At 40.7% G+C, this 18786-nt stretch overlaps 1 protein-coding gene across 3 annotated transcripts in view; it reads left to right on the top strand.

Annotated features, from left to right (window-relative positions):
• The window catches only part of SRGAP1 (SLIT-ROBO Rho GTPase activating protein 1), a 146987-nt gene that overhangs the window by 97420 nt on the left and 30781 nt on the right, over nucleotides 1–18786 (top strand). The window contains exons 7-12 of one of the 3 annotated variants that reach the window (XM_054182416.1): nucleotides 5785–6006; nucleotides 6807–6908; nucleotides 8596–8793; nucleotides 8912–8996; nucleotides 15076–15103; nucleotides 17654–17756. In XM_054182416.1, the coding sequence (XP_054038391.1) occupies nucleotides 5785–6006; nucleotides 6807–6908; nucleotides 8596–8793; nucleotides 8912–8996; nucleotides 15076–15103; nucleotides 17654–17756 (738 nt within the window). Of the gene's footprint in view, nucleotides 1–5784; nucleotides 6007–6806; nucleotides 6909–8595; nucleotides 8794–8911; nucleotides 8997–15075; nucleotides 15104–17653; nucleotides 17757–18263; nucleotides 18298–18786 lie in introns of all 3 variants that reach the window. The other 2 variants (XM_054182401.1, XR_008463371.1) reach the window with 2 other exon arrangements.

Genomic DNA, 18786 nt, shown 5'->3' with positions numbered 1-18786 from the left:
AAACTAAGGACAAGGAGCATATCTGCTAGGGTACCATCCAATTGAGAAGTTGTCCCTACCTAATGGATGATTTTCCTGATACTGCTTAAAGGATGGTGGATTTTTAGCCTCTAGTTTGGGCATGTCTGGGAAATGTGAACTTCATGAGTTCCTCTTGACTGCTGGAAGGAAGTAAGGGTTCCTTTCCCTCTGTTCCCAGCACACCCACCCCTTCAGAGGCTGGAAAGATGCTCATTTTGTCTTCTCTCCTGCCTTGCCTTTTGAAGCTCACGTTTCCCAGTGAATGTCTCCAGTGAGTGTTTCTACTTGGTCAGAACTTTCTCAGGTTGGAAAATGCACCTGATTCTTACCCATTTCACGGATGTCCACAGAGGTTGCCGTAGCAGTGAAAGCTACACGGAGGAATCCTGGGCCTGGAGCTTCACAAAGAATTGCGAGGGGAGGAGAAGTCAAGCTCTCCGTATACATATACAAAGGCAACACTCTTTGGAGTTAGTGTTTGTAAAGATATTTACACAACTGTGAAGACTGGAGCTTTCTAACTGGTAGTTTTTAACAGAAGTATACATTCTGCAATATTTAATAACACAAGAAAATCATACCTACTTTGCACGGCTTTTTTCAAACCGTGGACCAATGTAGACAAAAACATTCTTTTGGCAAAATGGCTTTAGAAATGACTCTTCCCTAAGGAATTTAAATGGAAAGTCTAGCTGCCCTTGGCATCACTGTTTTGTAAGAGTAGGCTGTAAACATGTGCAACCAGAATTTGCTTCAGAGCCAATTTAATCCGATTGTGAGCTTGTTTAAATGAAGTGTCTTTCAGACATTTGTATTTAATCAGAATATGCTGTGAAAGCATTGGTATCTAGACAGAGTGTTTACTATTTGACAAAGGAAACACTTTTTGTAAACGCAAGAGTCTTGGCAACATTTTGGGGTTTTATCACTGGAATGTGAGACATGCTTCCCACTGGCCTTATGTTGCAGCAATCCAGACTATCTCATTCTGTAAGTCTATTAATGTCATGGTATGATTCAGAGTTTTCAGAGCAGTGGTGGCAATTTCATTCTTTGCCCTCTCTACTTTGTCCCCATCTGCCTTGCCTGCCTTTCCGTGCTTGCCTGAACTCTCTCTGTGCCTGTACAGAAGGGGATTACTTCTCCGTGCCTGAATTCCGGTTAACATGGAAGGGATTTTACATCTCCCCGAGCTGTTGGTGTTGCCCATAAATGAAACTGAATGTTTTCCTACGTTACTGAAAAATATGTCTGATAAAAATGGGATAAATATATGAAGGAATGCAATGAACTGTTCAATGTATTTTCTTTTGTAACAGGATTGGGGACGGTTGTGGGATATATTTTTTTGCAAAAAAAAAAATTATAGTTTTTGCATTTGGATTCCACTGCATCTTCCTCTGCCATGAACAGAGGCTCATACGGAAAAATCCTAAATTGCAATTCCTCAGCTGAACTCGGTCTGAACTGTTCAACTCCTTCATTTCATTAACAAAACTCAGAGCTTCTGACTTAAAATGATGATGTGTTGTTCATCTTAAGCTCTTGCGATAAAAGCAAGATAAAAATATTGCTGGAGTCTTAGCTGGATGTTTTAATGCATTTAGTGAGCTAAGGGTTGGGACCAACATTTGCAAAGAAGTAGAGGGATAAACAGGATTTGATAGGCAGAGTGTATTTCTGTTCTCTGCATACTGTACTAGAGGAATTTGAATTTTCTGTTAAATATTTCTTCTCTGCTGACTATATAGTAGGATCTAGTTCAAGGGGAGGATAGGATTAGGTTTTTTCTTTATTTGTATCCTGTAAAAAGTAGCAGTGATTTTTTTTTAGCTAAATTACATACACTTTATCTAGTATGTAGAAATTTTTTTTAAGATTGTGGGTTTCAGAGATGCAACCGAGTACACACCCCTGCTAATCTGACTGTTACTACCAACATCTGTCCATATGGCACATACTATTACTCATTTACTTGACGATTTCGCTGTAATTGATTTTATTAGATTTTTCTGTGTATAAGAAGAATGTAGGGACCTTTTTTCAGACTTACCATGCATTCATGTGATCTGAAGATAAATGCTAGGAAATAGGGATCAAAACAATTTGACTGTAGTTCTGCTTCTGGAATAAATAAAATATTCATGTGTTGGTCTTTCTTAGAGTGGAGTTTCTGAATCTCTAATTGCAGCCTGCATGCTTTGGATGGTTAGGAAGTTAGGGAACATTTAGCTATTATGAACTTAATTTATTCTGTAAAGGTTCCTTGTTAATCATTCATAGAACCAAGTTGAAAACTAGGCTAGAGTGTGTGGAACTCACAGTCCTTATTACATAAGTTCTCATAAATATGATATGTACAGCCAGATCCCTTTGATTTGAATGTAGATGTCTGTGTAACAGGATGATTAGAAAGTGACTTATTCAGAGGTTAAGCCTTTTTTTATGAATTTCTCTCTCCATTGGCATTACAATTCTATTATTATTCCTGAAATGAAATGAAGAGCAGCTTCGTTGTTTGGTTGAAGCTCTCTACTAAGCACTGCAGTTTGTTTTGTTCAAGCCTAAATATACTCTGGGGTGCAATAAAGACAGTAAATGCTCTTGAGACTGCTGCAGATTTAATTCCAAATAAGAATAAAATGCAAATTACAAAATTAGTTTTTCACGCATACCCCAAATGCATTGCTCATCTCCCTCCACTTTGCCCAACCGAAAGTCCTTATGAATCCAGAAATGTAATAAAACTCATAGTCTATGACTTCATTCTCTCATTTCTCATCTTCACATCTTGCTGCACCAACTGGCATCTCGTCTCTCTAGCCCATAGATTGATAGCAGATCTCATTAGCCACCCAGGCTGTAGCCTTGGTGTGCTGATTAGTGAACCTCAAAGATTCGTATTTATTTTGGCCAACAGCGTGGTTGCTCACTTGAACTTTACAAATCTTTCTGCAAATCTACGGATTTTTCCTGAAGATCGTGTGTGCATCCATGCATGTGTGTGTGTGTATACATATGTACTTTTTTGCAACACCAGAAAGGTTGGTGATTTTTTTCCAAGCCTAGTCAGATGGGATGTGGTGGGGGCAGCAGTTTAGTGGCAGTACCTTAAATTTCCAGTCTTAGTAATAAACAAATACTCAAAGTGTCATCTCCATTATAGACAACTCTCTTTCTAAACCATCACTAGTACTAGCAGATTTGTCTCCAAATTTTGGACAAAATGAACTACGGTCTGGCAGAAGTAAGAGTCGTGATGCCCGAGTGTTCATTTTTGCTTTTAAAAAATAACAAGATAGGATAACAAATTCTATCTTTACTTAAATTGTTGAAGTAAAATTCCAAATTCAGGCATTTTAAATTCCATTCAAAGAGCTACTGGTGATAAGGCATTAGTTCAGGTTCCGGATTTAGTTCTTGTTTGCTCTGCTGGCATTGGCATTGCAAGAAAATCCCTTAGTCTGGCAGGATATTCTGCTTCACTTGAAGAATCCTTTTTCTTGGCTGAGTGGCCATATTTGGTACCCTGTTCAGCTGTCATCATCTGCAAAAGATGACCATGGTGATAGTTACTGAGTAGATTTAAGGGTTAAACAATGAAGTTCTTGGTACTGTCACAGCATCAAGGCTGCAATCTTATATTCCAACTTGCAAAAAAGTGGCATCAGAAGCCCACACAGCTCTAATAGTAAATCAATAAGCTTTCTATTAATACTCAGATCAATCCTCTAGAGCCAAAATTCAGGCTTGAGATGCCTGTAGTTTTATAACACATGGATAGTTGGCCATGCTAAACCTGGCATTGCCCTCTATTTCTCATTTCCTCTCAGTTTAATCTTCCGTGAGGCCTCTCTGAAACTAATGCACATGAAATAAAACAGCTGTCCTGATCCACTTTCTTATCAGCACTTTTAGTCTGTCTTTTTCATCCAAGATAGTGAATTAAATATGAGATCTGATTTGACACAGAACAAGAGGAAAACACCAAGAGACTTTTCCTTTTAGAAACAATACTTTTTAGGCTGGAGGTCTTTGAAATATGGATGTGCTTCAGTATAAAAGTTGAGTGGCTGTTTTAGTAAGTCTAACACAAATTTCCATTCTATAAGTGCAAAAGAGAAAGGTTGACCTGTGTGTGTTTTATTGAACATGACATCTTTTTTCCGTTTTCTTTAAATGGTTCAACAACTGGTTTTTTGGATAGGCACTGTCCCATCTGCAGAAATTACCTGCAGTGCTCGCTAAGACTGAAAGCTTAGTCTTTCTGGAAGTTCTGTTGTGAATAAAACAGCCCTCTATTGTCAAATTTCAGAGGGAAGTTTCATCACTAGTCATTAGTGCACCTAAGGCAAGGTGAGGGGTTTCTTTCTCTTCTACACACAGGTTTAGGTATGGCAAATAGGTTGAAAACTCTTTCCCATGCAGTGTGTCCAAATATATGACTGACTGTCTGTCTCCTCTCTCTTTTTCTCTCCTTTTTCAAATAAGTAAGAGGAAAGGGAGGGGAACATGATCCCATAAGTCCCAGGGGTTTGTAATAGCTGTGAGGGAGGTGTGCATGTAAACGTAGTCTACAGTGGACTAAATTCAAATTGCTTCTTTACCCAACTGCATCGCTTAACTTGTGTCCTGCAGGGAAGGATGACTTTAAACTGCGGGTGGGCTCCCAGGGTGGGTGGCTGAGGGATGCCCCGAAGCACCGTGCTCCCTGTCTGCCCGAGCCAGGCATTGGCCTCTGACTGGGACAAAACTCTCCTATTTGAATAAAGAACATTGTTTTGTATGCAACCGTTAGCAGGACTGATGTGCCACTATTGGGGTGACAGAGAGGTTTGCAATACATCTACCATTACATGCAAGCTCACTGAGCAGAAGCTGAGGATATTGTTTACTGTGTAACGTGGGGAAAAAATTAAGGAAACAATCACTTGATATGCTTACTGCTGTGACATTTGAAAAATATATTCAGCTGTTCCTCTAAAATATTAACCAATCATGAATAATGCAAACTGAGGATGTTTAAAATTCAAGAACAAACGCAACTTTATGTTCTACCAATTACATTTCAATTACATTCCAGTGTTATTTGCACCCCTAGAAAGAAAGACATAAATTACGACTTTCTGCATTTAGTTACATGATGTACATTGCTGGCTCTGTCTGAGCATGGGAAATAAGATGTGTACAGTAAATATGTTTTCACTATCAGGGGAAAGGACGTTAAACCATTTGTGTTGCATCAAAAAGCATCTTGGATGGGTCACTAATGCTACAGACAATTGTGGGGTTTTTTGTTTGGGCACAGAAATGGTGAGCAGGAGTTGCTCCATTTTCAGTTTGGTGCTGGCATTGACTTAGATGGTAGAGTTATGTCAAGTGGGTTTAAAAAGATGATCCAAGGCTTACATATGACAATAATACTGAAAAGCCCACTTGTGTGTGGAGTCCCAGACCTTTTCTATGTAAATACAGTGACTACATATCTATATCTGATAAAGAAATGCAAACATGTTGCTATACTTGCACACTTGATCTGTTTTCTAAAGCTATCCTTTAATCTTTGCAGTAGAATGAGGGTACTAAATACTTATTGTCTTGACCCCAGTATTATATTTTAATTTACAAGGTATTTTGTAAAACACTTTGAAGACAGAGGAATTTCAGGACAGAAATTTTTAGTGATAATTTGTGGCTTGGGATATTGGAATGATGTTCCTCCTTTTTAATTTTTTTTTTCTTTTACCTTTATTGTGTTTTTAGTGTTGTGATCTTGGATACCACGCTAGTCTGAACAGAGCCCTAAGAACATACCTTTCTGCAGAGTATAACCTTGAAACTTCCAGGCATGAGGGCTTAGACATCATTGAAAATGCAGTTGACAGCTTGGAGCCACGAAGTGACAAGCAGAGATTCATGGAAATGTACCCCACTGCTTTTTGTCCACCAATGAAATTTGAGTTCCAGTCTCACATGGGTGATGAGGTCTGTATACTGACAAGTATCCCCACAGTGACTGCTTCTGTTTCTATATACCAAGATAGAGAATTTATCCCCTTTTACAAAGAGCTTGGTAAAAGCTGTTATTGCTACCCAAAAGCAAGTGGATCAGCAGTAACATTTTGCAAAACTGGCAGCGCTGTTCTGAGCTTCTTCAAGAGTTCGCAAGTAAAAACTGTTGTGTGTTATTATATTCTGTATTACTCGTAATGACATTGCTGTGGATTTGTTGGCCAACCTGTGCTCAGCCCACCACCAGTGAAAGTAGTGGCTTTATGTCTTCACTACCAGCCTCACCCATAGCAGAGCTTGTGGGTGCTATTTGAGAGCAGCTGCAGAGCTGCTCCAAATTATGCGTGCTGAAATGCAGCCTTTTCACCTTCTTCCTTGCCCATTTTATCATCTGGAGATTTCAAGCATACTGGGTACCCCAGCTGTGCCCTGTTCTGCTACACCAAAGACCAGTAACAAAGCAGAATGCAGAATGACCCGTGTACATCGTTATTTGAAGGTAACTCCAGGGTTTGCATTTCTGTGTGATAGAGAAGCAACACAAAGTAGCCATACAACAAGGCTGAGCTCTGGAGTCATAAGGTGTGGTATGTAGTTCCACACCTCCGTAACACATAAATACTTTCGGTTTAGATGGACACATTTCGTTGTCTGCTTTATTAAGTTTTAATGGCTTTGGTAGGAATTCACCTAGTTTTAAGGAGAGCAACCAAAGACTATTGACTGGGTTTTTTCTTCCTCGCATCTTACAGCTCTTTTTGATTCTTTGTTAGGTTTGTCAGGTCACTGCCCAGCAACCTGTGCAAGCAGAGCTTATGCTTAGGTATCAGCAACTACAGTCACGATTGGCCACACTCAAAATCGAAAATGAGGAGGTAAGATCTGTGTCTACCTGGGCTATGCGTTGAACACCATTTTCAGGAAGGTGCAGTGTTTTCTACTTTGTCAAAAGAATGTAAGTGACCCTGAAATGGCTTCAATCTGTATAAGGTGTTTTAATTTTAAAAATCAAACACTGGCAAATACACTAAGGTACGTCCTTGTCTGCTTTATAGAGGTTTGGAAACTTCGTCTTTTACCTGTCCATACATCCACATTACTGAGTTCTGTGTTTTGCAGATGCTTCAGTGAAAACTTGATAGAGCACTTATTTTTAAAGTTTTGTGGCAGAAAGCCACTGAGTACAGTTGTTTTCTGTGACCACCCTCTGTCTAGTCCCCAAATTACTACTTCTGAATTACAGAGGACTTTGGACTGTCTTTTGTGGTAGCTGAGTCAAAATCTCTTGTGCTCTCAGCTACAGCTATTTATAAACAGGAGTACTGAATGCTTGTGATGGGAATAGCTCACCTAGTAAAATAACATGCATTTTTTTTTAAAATACAGAAAAGCTATTCTGTTCTCTTTCCTTTGCTCTGGCAACAGAGAGAGGCCTTCCAATCATTATAAATTGCACTTTTATCCAATTTAAGGCAGTGTTAAAGGCCCTCAGTTTAAATGAGAATCTGTTCCTAAACTAAAACACAGGGATAATTTAATGTCTTGGTGTAGTTTTTTGGTAAGTTTTCAGGATTACAGTTTTTCTTATTCTATGTTGTGTGCTGAATGCTTAGAACAAAGTATTAATGTCCATGAGACATGTACGGTAGTCTTTAAAAAATCCCACTTCAGAAAGTATCTCAAGGTAACAAAGACAAAAGGAAGGAGAAAGATTATTTCTTTCAGTAAAGTGAAGTGCAAGGGCGTTGGGGGAGAAATCATGTTGGCAGGCACAAAGAGGGTATTTGCCTACACTGGAGATGTGTGTAGAAGGTGCATGATTCAGTCTCTCTCCTAGAGACTCTTCTGAAGCAGAACTGGGAGGTAAATCACATCCTTGTGAATTCTGCCAGTTACTTTATTGCATTGCGGAAAGACTGCATCCCCTGTTCCACTGCCTCCATGGCCTGGTTTACACTATGAGCGACTGTGCTCTGCATAGCTCATAGGAAGTGCTGTGAGGCTAATGTAAATTGTTCTTTCTCCAGCCCCCTCCTCCAGCTGTGTATTCCACTTCTGCAGTCTAAAAATCACTGTCCTCCATACCATAGCCCTCCACAGAACAGTGTCGCAGGTTGTAATCTTGGAAGAACACGTTGTTCTGGCAGCCAGATCCTTGGATGTACACATTCAATCTAACATGTTGACCCCATGTGGGAGAGCTGACCCTTCAGAGCAGCATGTCATCTCTATTGCCTGTTGTCCCAGACTGGGGACCATAATCAAATCACGTGACATTTCGATCCTAATTTCAGGAAACAAATGCTTGAGAGTGCTATACAGTCAACACAAGAGTACATCCATGTTTGTGGACTGTACTCTGTAAAGCAGGGAACTAGATAGGAGTCCCAATTGTGTCATTCTTCTGTTACATAGGTATCTGTTACAGTACATCTAATTTTTCACATTCACGCACCAGTTTGTTTGGGGGAGCATGCCGGAGAATTATTTTGAGTAATTAGCTTCCCTTCTAAGCTGTTCTGGTATGTATTTGTCTTCCCATTTGGTGCTTTTTAACACCAGGTTAAGAAAACAACAGAGGCTACCCTGCAGACAATACAAGATATGGTGACCATTGAAGACTATGATGTGTCAGAGTGTTTCCAGCACAGTCGCTCAACGGAGTCTGTGAAGTCAACAGTCTCTGAGACTTACCTGAGTAAGCCTAGCATTGCAAAAAGAAGAGCTAACCAGCAGGAAACGGAGCAATTCTATTTCATGGTATGTTGGTTGCTTCCTTATTCACATGTTACAGACCAAACACCTGAAGTAAACGTTATGTGGAAGTTCTGGAATTTATGTTACATACATAGTAATAGATTGATCTGCATCTCTACAGAAATTCAGAGAATATCTGGAAGGTAGCAATCTCATTACAAAACTTCAAGCAAAACATGACTTGCTACAAAGGACACTCGGAGAAGGTAAATATCACACAATAAACTGAAAAGTGATTCCAGACTATACAATGAACCCACTGAAATGTCAAAGGTATGCAAGAAAAAAATTACAAAACTTAAAGCTTAATTGTCCAGTAAGAACAGATTTGAATTTTACCAGCAGTGCTAAGACTAGGCACTATAAATTGATTTTATTTCTTTAGTAGATACTTATTTCCACGGTGCAGACATTTAGACAAGTGACTGTATTTGGAAATGGAACTGTTGAGTGAAAAATCTCGTGTCTGAGAGGAGAGCTGACACAGTCAGTGCAGTGAGATTTAAGAGCTGTGACAAGCGTACTGTTTCTACTTCCCAATGATTTCTGTTGACTTGGGGTTTTTTTTTAAGAGTCAGTGGAAAGTGATAGGTTTTTTAAGCATACAAAATTATGCAGGATGCATCTCTTACATACAGTGGACTCACTAGTGCAACATTTCTGACACATGGACACGAACGTCCTTCTTCCAGCCTAACAATTCAAGGGAGCATTTATGAAAGGTAAAAGGTGAAGTGCTGACCTCACTATTGTCAGTAGTGAGACTCTTACAGACTTAATTTAATGTTGGGTTTCTACAAAGTATTTGCATGTTGTGAACTGGAATGAATAAAAACTTAATGAATAGCCCTATACCTATTCATTATCATTATTGCATTTAAAACTATTGCATTACAAAAAACATTATTGCACTAGAAATTATGATAGCAGAGTATTATCCATTGTCCTGAACACTCTCCACAATTGTTAAAAGATAAACGAAATCAGCAGATGTCCGTGATCAAATGAAGTAAAGCTGAATGAGGGCAGTAATGAATCAGACACTAAGCACAATTCCAGCCCACCTCTTACCAGCTCTCCCAAAAGGCACTTCCTCGTGGACCAAAGGGAGAAGGAGAATCACATGGCAAGCCTTGAGGACTAGCCGCACAGAGTGTTACAGACTTGAGAGGAAGTGAATTGCACTGCAAAAAGTAAAAATCCTCTCCTGCAAGTTAAAGACTATAATTCAAAGTTCAGACTCAAGAAAGGAAACTTCTTCTCTAAAGAGTGTCTCTAAAGGATATGTCAATTTATTTTCTTTTTACTGCCAAAAATCTGTTGTTAATCAGATCTTGTTTTTAATACAAAAGCCCAGATCCACCAGTTCAGTTGTGGAGGTGCCCATAGAGCTATTAACAGTTCAGTGGCTATGACCAAAACAAAGCCCCTGTCCAGGGAGTGACTGAGATTAGAGGTAGGAAATAAACTGTGTGTTCTTGCAAGGCTGGACTGTAGAAGATGGTAACTGTTTCTAGAAAACTAACTACATTATGTTCTTTTTCATGGATATTTTCATTTAATGGGATTTTTTTTAATGTGTGTGTTGAGCAGTTTATTCACACAAAACAATGTGCATCTGATGTTAGTGAAAAAAGAGGAAATTTTTTCTCCAAAGGCTCACAGAAAATGTATTTGGAAAAATAAAGTGACTGTTTGTTATTTGGAAGCCCAGTAAAATGCACGATCGTTTACTGAAGGGAGAAAGATAAAAGGCAACAGAATCTGTTGCCTAATGCACGTTGGAAACAAATAAGGAAAGAACTGTATGAAAGGAAATCCAAAGAAAAAACTGCTTAGCAGGGTGACCTAAGTGATAAATTGCTGTCAAGCTCTGGGCCATTCTGCCATGCTCAGGCGTGCTTGAACCGTTCTGTTTGAACAGTTCCCTTCGACCCACCAGCTGTAACCCCACGTAGTTAATCTGTGTTCCCAATACTGGTTTTGCACACAGTTGTTGTCACATCATCATGGCATAGCATAGCATATACAAATAGTACCCCAAACACACACGTTTACATTCAAAGCTGATATTTGGAGCAAAAGCCATCATTCTTACAGGTTAAAAGGTTCAAATACCCCTTTCTATTGAGGTGTGTCCTGCATTAAAATGCACATACCTGGGAAGGAGAACCTGGATTCTGTACGTTCCTTGAATGGAGATGATTGGAAGAATAGAATTACAGTAGAATTATGAACATTATTGCTGCAGCTAGTATAGAAATGAATTTGTTAGAAGTGAACTTCTCCCCTGCTCGATTCAAACTGTCTTTCCTGGAAACTTTCATGTCAGCGAGACAGCAGACATAACACAGGGTGCTGTATTAAGTAATGCAGGGGAGAATGGGGGGAGAGGGAGAGGATTGTCTGAACTGCAGGTTGGTTTTCCTTTGGCACCCTTTCTTGCTTTTATTCAGACTTGTACAGTGTAAGGATGTAGGCTGAATAAATCCAGATTCTAGTCTGGTGTCCACAATGTCGACAGCATTTGGCTTCTGTTCTAGTTCATCACTTACCTACTGCAGTCAGTTGCTGTTTATGGACACAGCAGATACATAGAATCATAGAATCATTTAGGTTGAAAAAGACCCTTAAGATCATCAAGTCCAACCATTAACCTAGCACTGCCAAGTCCACCATTAAACCATGTCCCTCAGCACTACACCTACACATCTTTTAAATAGCTCCAGGGATGGGGACTCCACCACTTCCCTGGGCAGCCTGTTCCAATGCTTCACAACCCTTTCCATGAAGAAATTTCCTAATATCCAATCTAAACCTCCCCTGGCACAACTTAAGGCCATTTCCTCTTCTCCTATTGCTTGTTACTTGGGAGAAGAGACCGACCCCCACCTTGCTACAGCCTCCTTTCAGGTAGTTGTAGAGTGCGATAAGGTCTCCCCTCAGCCTCCTTTTCTCCAGGCTAAACAACCCCAGCACGCTCAGCCACTCCTCCTAAGACTTGTTCTCCAGACCCCTCACCAGCTTTGTTGCCCTTCTCTGGACATGCTCCAGTGCCTCAATGTCTGAATTGTAGTGAGGCGCCCAAACTGGACACAGTACTTGAGGTGGGGCCTCACCAGTGCCAAGTACAGGGGGATAATCACTTCCCTGCTCCTGCTGGCCACACTATTTCTGATACAAGCCAAGATGCTGTTGGCCTTCTTGGCCACCTGGGCACACTGCTGGCCCATATTCAGCCAGCTGTCAACCAATATCCCCAGGTCCTTTTCTGCCAGGCAGCTTTCCAGCCACTCTTCCCCAAGCCTGTAGCACTGCATGGGGTTGTTGTGACCCAAGTGCAGGACCCGGCACTTGGCCTTGTTGAACCTCACACCATTGGCCTCAGCCCATCAATCCAGCCTGTCCAGATCCCTCTGTAGAGCCTTCCTTGCCTCAGGCAGATCAACACTCCTGCCCGACTTGGTGTCATCTGCAAATTTACTGAGGGTATGCTCAATCCCCTCGTCCAGATCATCGATAAAGATGTTAAACAGAACTGGCCCCAAAACTGAGCCCCGGGGAACACCACTTGTGACCGCCTGCCAACTGGATTTAACTCTTTGGGCCCGGCCATCCAGGTAGTATTTTACCCAGCAAAGTGTACGCCCATCCAAGCCATGAGCAGCCAGTTTCTCCAGCAGAATGCTGTGAGAAACGGTGTCAGAGGCTTTACTAAAGTCCAGGTAAACAAAATCCACAGCCTTTCTCTCATCCACTAAGTGGGTTACCATGTCACAGAAGGAGATCAGATTAGTCAAGCAGGACCTGCCTTTCATAAACCCATGCTGACTGGGCCTGATCACCTGGTTGTCCCATACACGCCGCATGATCTGCTCCATAACCTTCCCCAGCACCAAAGTCAGACTGACAGGCGTGTAGTTCCTAGATCCTCTTTCCAGCCTTTCTTATGGATGGGCATCACATTTGCTAATTTCCAGCCAGCTGTGACTTCCCCGGTTAGCCAGGACTGCTGATAAATGATGGAAAATGGCTTGGTGAGCACTTCCACCAGCTCTCTCAGTACCCTTGGGTGGATCCTATCCGGCCCCATAGACTTGTGTGCATCTAAGTGGTGTAGCAGGTCGCTAACCATTTCCCCTTGGATTAGGGGGACTTCATTCTGCTCCCCATCCCTGTCATCCAGCTCAGGGGTCTGCGTAGCCGGTCAACAACTGGTCTTGCTGTTAAAGACTGAGGCAAAGAAGGCAATAAGTATCTCAGCCTTTTCTTTATCCTTTGTCACTATGTTTCCCCCCGCACCCGATAAATATTCATGATCTGCACAAGGGAGATAGATTAAGTGCTCTGTGCTGAGTCTGCATCTACAAATTTGGAAAAGTAAATGAGAAATACTCAAATGAAATTGATACTAAACATAGGAAGCACACTGATACTCATATTAATTCTGACCCAAGGCTCATCTATTTAATGAACAAATGAACAAAGCAAAGGGAAATGCAAGGAAGAGAATAAGCAGTTGTAAAATAAATTGCCCCTGTGTCCCAGATAGTTTTTGCCCTAATCTGTTAAACATCAGAGATGTGTTTAAAATCCCCCAGGCTCAGATTTGTAACATCTTTTGTTTTACTAGCATTTATTATTGGGATTGTTAGCCTCAGTGAATTTTCCCTAGTTACAGGAGCAGGGGGAAGTCCCTGGCTTACCCTTTTTCTGTCATAGGTTATTTTACACACTCTTCTTTCATCCCTGTTTTTCACCTCTCTAAAATAGATGCCAACAGTCTTTACATGTCTTATTAATGCCAGAGATTTTTCCCAGAGGTTATTCTTTGTGCCGTCTTCTGTGGATCCCCACTCTTCTGGTACTGCAAAGTATAGTTTTAGATTAGGATTTTCAGTACTGTGCAGTATTTCAGGTGCACTTGGACATTGACACATAATATTATGTTTTGCATATCACTGTTTTTCATTCTTTCTGCAGTCTGACAAGCCTCTTTGGTGTCACTTTCAAATTGAGCGATGTACTTAGACCTAGCCCAAGTGATGCTTAGGGTGATTTTCAGAGTCAGTGTGATTGTGTGTTGTTCTGTTAGCTGCATAGATGTTTAATTCTTTCTTCCCTAATATCTTACTTTAACCTACCAATACTGAATTTCATTTGCCATTGTGTGTCTTGTTCCTTAACATGGTTAAACCCCTCTGAAGGGCTTCACAGTTTTGTCAGGATTTGATACAAAAGTATTTCAGTCATCTGCACAATATTCTGCCTCCTTAGCTGCTGTGATCTCCGCAAGACATTAATAAATGTATTATATATTACATAAATGGTCCTAATGGGAAGGCTTGAGTAAACGACTCTTACACTTTGTCATGAAGACATTTAATGAAGACCATTTAATTCCACTCAGTTTCCCTTTTCTTCATTAGTTTTTGATCAATGAGAATATTTTGCCACTCAATCCATGGCTGTTTAGTTGCTTTAGTCCGTCTTGTGAAGAAACTTATCAGGGCCCTTTGAAAGTCTAAGTAAATTAATTCGACTGATTCTCCTTTATACAGTATTTTACTGACACGTTCAAAGAATTCTAATAAATTAATAGGGCACAATGTCCCTTTGGGAAAACTAGTCTGGTTGCAATTTATCATCCGTGACCTTCCTACTGGTTCATTATTTTGCTTTTCATTATCGTGTTGAAACGATGCACATACCTAACGTATTCATCTGTTGTTCTGCAGGAACTTTTCTGGAATACGGTATTTTCTTCTTTACAGTTCTCTGCAGTTCTTCCTGATGTTTCCCACTGGTAGCATTGTATTTTTCCCCTGCAATACACAGACAAAAGAGAGGAAGGAGTCTCTTTCAATAGCAAGCCACTGGTGTCTAGAGCTCTGTATTTTCAGCACAGAACAGGTTTAGACACAAGAGGAGATGTAATCTAGTCTTGGCACAGCTCTATTTCCATTCTGACTTGGCCACTAAAAAACATGAGCACAAACAATTGATGTTGTTTGGAGTTTTACTTCAAATTATTTACAGTATCAAGTGACTCTTCAGTCTGTGAGCCGGCTTCTTAAAAGTTGTTCCATAACATGGGTTGTGTTTGTATTGTAAATGTAACTGTGGAGATGGTAGGTAACTGCACTGCCCTCTTTGTTGTGTGTTTATCTTTTGCTGTTAACATGAAAGTTAGGGTTAAAAGTAAGTTGCCAACTATAATTTAGATTTAAAAAAATCTACTTAAAACCTACAAATGATGGTTTCCTGTTTATTGAACTTTTCCAGGTCACAGGGCTGAATACATGACAACAAGGTAAGATATTTTTATTTTACTTGATTTAGAGGTACAAATGTAATAAAATCTTAGAAATTACAAATTTTGGAACAAGTTCATAAGGGTATATAACATTGTTGTTGCTGTTGTTACGTAAATTACGTACAGACCCTGCGTGCTTTAACATTCAGCTTTTCTCCTTCTGCATGCTGATGGGTAAAGGACCAAGAGTGTTCATCTTCCTCATTCTTGTGAGCCACTTAGGCCAGTGTCAAGGGTGGGACAAGCTGGGAGATCCTTAAAAGTATTTGTGAATCACACATCAGATTTGGAAGTTGCAGGGGCTTTTGAGGTACTAGAAAAGAAATCTTTTTCGGTTGCTAGAGATATCTTGCCTCTCATGGTTTGTAATTCACTTGGTCAGGATACACGGTTCAGAAGAACCAGATACAGAACCAGATTAATTTAGGGGATAGGCTGCATCTATGGTAACCTAGCTCTGCACAGGAATACCTGTATCCCTCAGCATCCATGTGTTTGATACTTAAATGGGTCTATATAGGCACAGAAGAGAAGGGATTCTGTTTTAGATCTCCCTGCTTTGTGCAGCACATATTTTTTCAGTTGTGTAATGCCACACCTGCGAGCTGCCTCCAGACACAAACACAGACAAGCACGCTGCAGCCCCCAGGCTATCCGTCTGTGGGGAGCAATGGCAACTGTTTGGATTTGCAGCTGCCACTTGTGTGTATCACTGCTACGGCACCACTCTTCCCCTCCTGGTGACAGCAGGAACATCCAGCCCAGCTTTCCTGGTCTCACTCTTCCCTTCCCTTTCCATGCAATACATCTTTGATCAGTGCCTTCTCTTTCTCCTTGTTGCTTCCTAGACAGGAATGGCCTTGCCACCACCCCTCATCTTTGGATTGGAAAAAAAAAAACCACCATAAAAAACCAGTCTCGCCCTCCCAGCTAAGAAGTTTGGATCCAGCTCTGGCTCCGCTTTTTGCTGGCCCGCTTGGTTTTGTATAATTTCTTATGCCTGGTCTCCATATTCCTGGGGACATCTGTACAGACTCAGAGCTCCCTTTCTCCCACCACTCCATGGTCCATTATAGCTCTGCAGTGCTGGACTTATTCACCTTCTTTCCTTACAATGACCCCAATTGAAAAGTAGTAACAAACCAGTGCATTCTTCCCAATTGCTGACCTTAATTTTGAGACCTATGCCTTTAACTCTGAAATGCATGGAAGTCAGCAAGCTTATGTCTAATGAGAAAAATGTTATTTCTTGACTCTAAAGCAGGTGACTCATCAGGCTCACATCATCCTAAATTCCCTCCTCTGTAAGCAGCTGAAAGAAGATGATGGATTTAAGCAATGATTTTACCTTAGTAAAGTGGGGGACCAGCTTGAAGCTGTCTCACATCCTGTCTTCTCACAGCTGGTCACTTAGAGAAGGAAACTGAGGGAGCAGGGCCTGCCAGTCCCGTCCTTGGCACCAGTTCCCCGGCACCAGCTGGGACCTGCCTCTTGCCCCAAGGTTAAGTTTCCAGACTCTTAAGACATGCAAATGGAAATGTTCTTCAAGGTCAAAGTTAACTTGTAGAAGGAAAGAGGATATCTTTAAAGATGAGTTTATAGTAGCAGGTAGTACCCAAACAGATCAAAATTCCACCACTTAATGTTTGATGCATTATTGTTCCTCACTGTTTACCCAAAAACATTTGATTTTTTGCTAATTCCAGAAAAACCCCTAGAAACACTGGACTGCTGGTGCAGGGGAATTAGGGAAGCTGTTGGCACACAGAATGCCCTGACATTTACAAAATTGTGACCTAGAGAACAATATTTGTTTCCTGTAATCTCTTTCAGTTGTAGTCATCACATGTGTAACATACTAGGTAAACGTTTTGCAGACCAAAGTTTTGTGTGTTCTTCCTTTTCTTTTTGTGCTTTATGCTGCTTTTGTTTATTTGTTTCAAGATGATGTTATTCTTTTAATTCCTTTAGCTAATTTGCAAGGTGTTTCTTTTCCTGTATGAAGATGTTGATGGTTGGATGTGGAAGGCTAAAGCTGTTTAATCTTCCTGGCTCTAGTTGAAAATGCAAACGGTTTGGTTTTGAAGCATCTTAGGAGTCTGCTGAGCAGCTTTAATTTGCATTTGAAACTTCTCCAGCATGAAGCAACTTTTCTGCTTGATAAGAGGTGCTTCAAGTGGCCTGTGTTCTGCCACGGCTGGCAGGATGAATTCCAGTGGTTGCTGCACATTTCATGCATGACCGCAACAAAAAAAGGCCATTCCAATTGTGCAGTGTTTGGAATAAATGTATATGGTAAAACTGCAAAGCAGGGATTCATAAAGAATGTCAATATTTATCCATAAGTAATGCATTTTTAATGGGGGAGTTCTCCACTCTTTAGTCACTATGTTACAGTTACATTTGATGGAACCTCTTTATTTGCTAAGTACTGTGTTTATGTCTCCCCTTACAATGTTCTGTTGTTTTGCTGTGAGCTTACAGACATTTCGTTTTATTGTGTGACTTAATTCTACCTTGCTCAGTAATCATATTCCCTTCCCTTAGGCCTCCAAATCTTCCCCCTAAGCCCCAGAAACACAGGAAGCCCAGACCCCGATCACAGTATAGTGCTAAGTTGTTTAATGGTGATTTGGAGTCATTCATCAAGGTACTGGCACCAGCCACCCCAGTGGCTGATCTCGACACTTCTAATGATAATGGTCACCACCTCACGTGAGCTGAGGCAGATCATTATGTTTAAGTCTTTCCTGGGGCTCTTTTCTTTCCCGGTTGATCAATATAATACTTCCTGAAGTCAGAGGGAAAGAGGGGGATTCATTTCTCATGTTAGCCTCCTTACGATTTTGTTAATCAAGTAGGGGCAGTATTGTCAGCCTGGTTTTGTTAGGAAACGTAGCATCATGTAGAAGATAGGATGTAGTGCATCCCACGACTTACCACAATTTCCTGTTTGCCATTTTTGTTACATTCAGTATTCAAAGTCTGTGGAGAAGCAGCATTGCCCTGGGTTTGATATCCAGCTTTTGATTTCCTATGACTTTAGGAATTTATTATATTGTGTGAAATTGTGATCACCGCTATTCTGGATCTTGTGTCTTTGCTGTATTTACTATCTTCTTCTTTCTTGTACTTTTATTTCTAATAATGCTTCTAGCCGAGGCCGAAGGAACTCTCACACGAGACATCAGGTATAGTTCTGGTGACAAGAGAACCATCTCTGCCTCGCTCTCGGGTTGCATTCACACCTGGCTCAAAACTAGTTCTTTCAAAGACCCGGAGGGAGAAGTTTGCATTAAGAAATAAGTGTATGAGTACGGCAGGCAAAACTGAACCAGAGCACAACTCTGGAGTGATCGTAGTCTTAAATGATGGGTATTCCCTTATTCATTAAGAAGCATCTGCTCATCACAGTTAATTAGTGCCTCTGGACAGTAGCTGACAGAGCTAAAGGAAAGAAAACTTCAAAAAATATGTAACAATACATTTATAAACACAGTGAACGAAATTCCTGACTGCAAGCTCTGGGAACTGGGTTTGAATGTTAGAGGGATTTATTTTTTTTCTTCCTGTGCAATATGGCTAGCGGCAGAATATTTTGCAGAACAAATTCTGTGCTCAGTGGCACCATACCAGTTTAGCTGTCTATGAATGGAGCTTTCAGCAACCCTCAGTACAAC

This window comes from Rissa tridactyla, chromosome 1 (assembly GCF_028500815.1).
Source record: "Rissa tridactyla isolate bRisTri1 chromosome 1, bRisTri1.patW.cur.20221130, whole genome shotgun sequence".
NCBI classification, from domain to species: Eukaryota; Metazoa; Chordata; class Aves; order Charadriiformes; family Laridae; genus Rissa; species Rissa tridactyla.
Note: the sequence above shows the minus strand (reverse complement) of the source record. Positions and strands in the feature narration are given on the sequence as shown.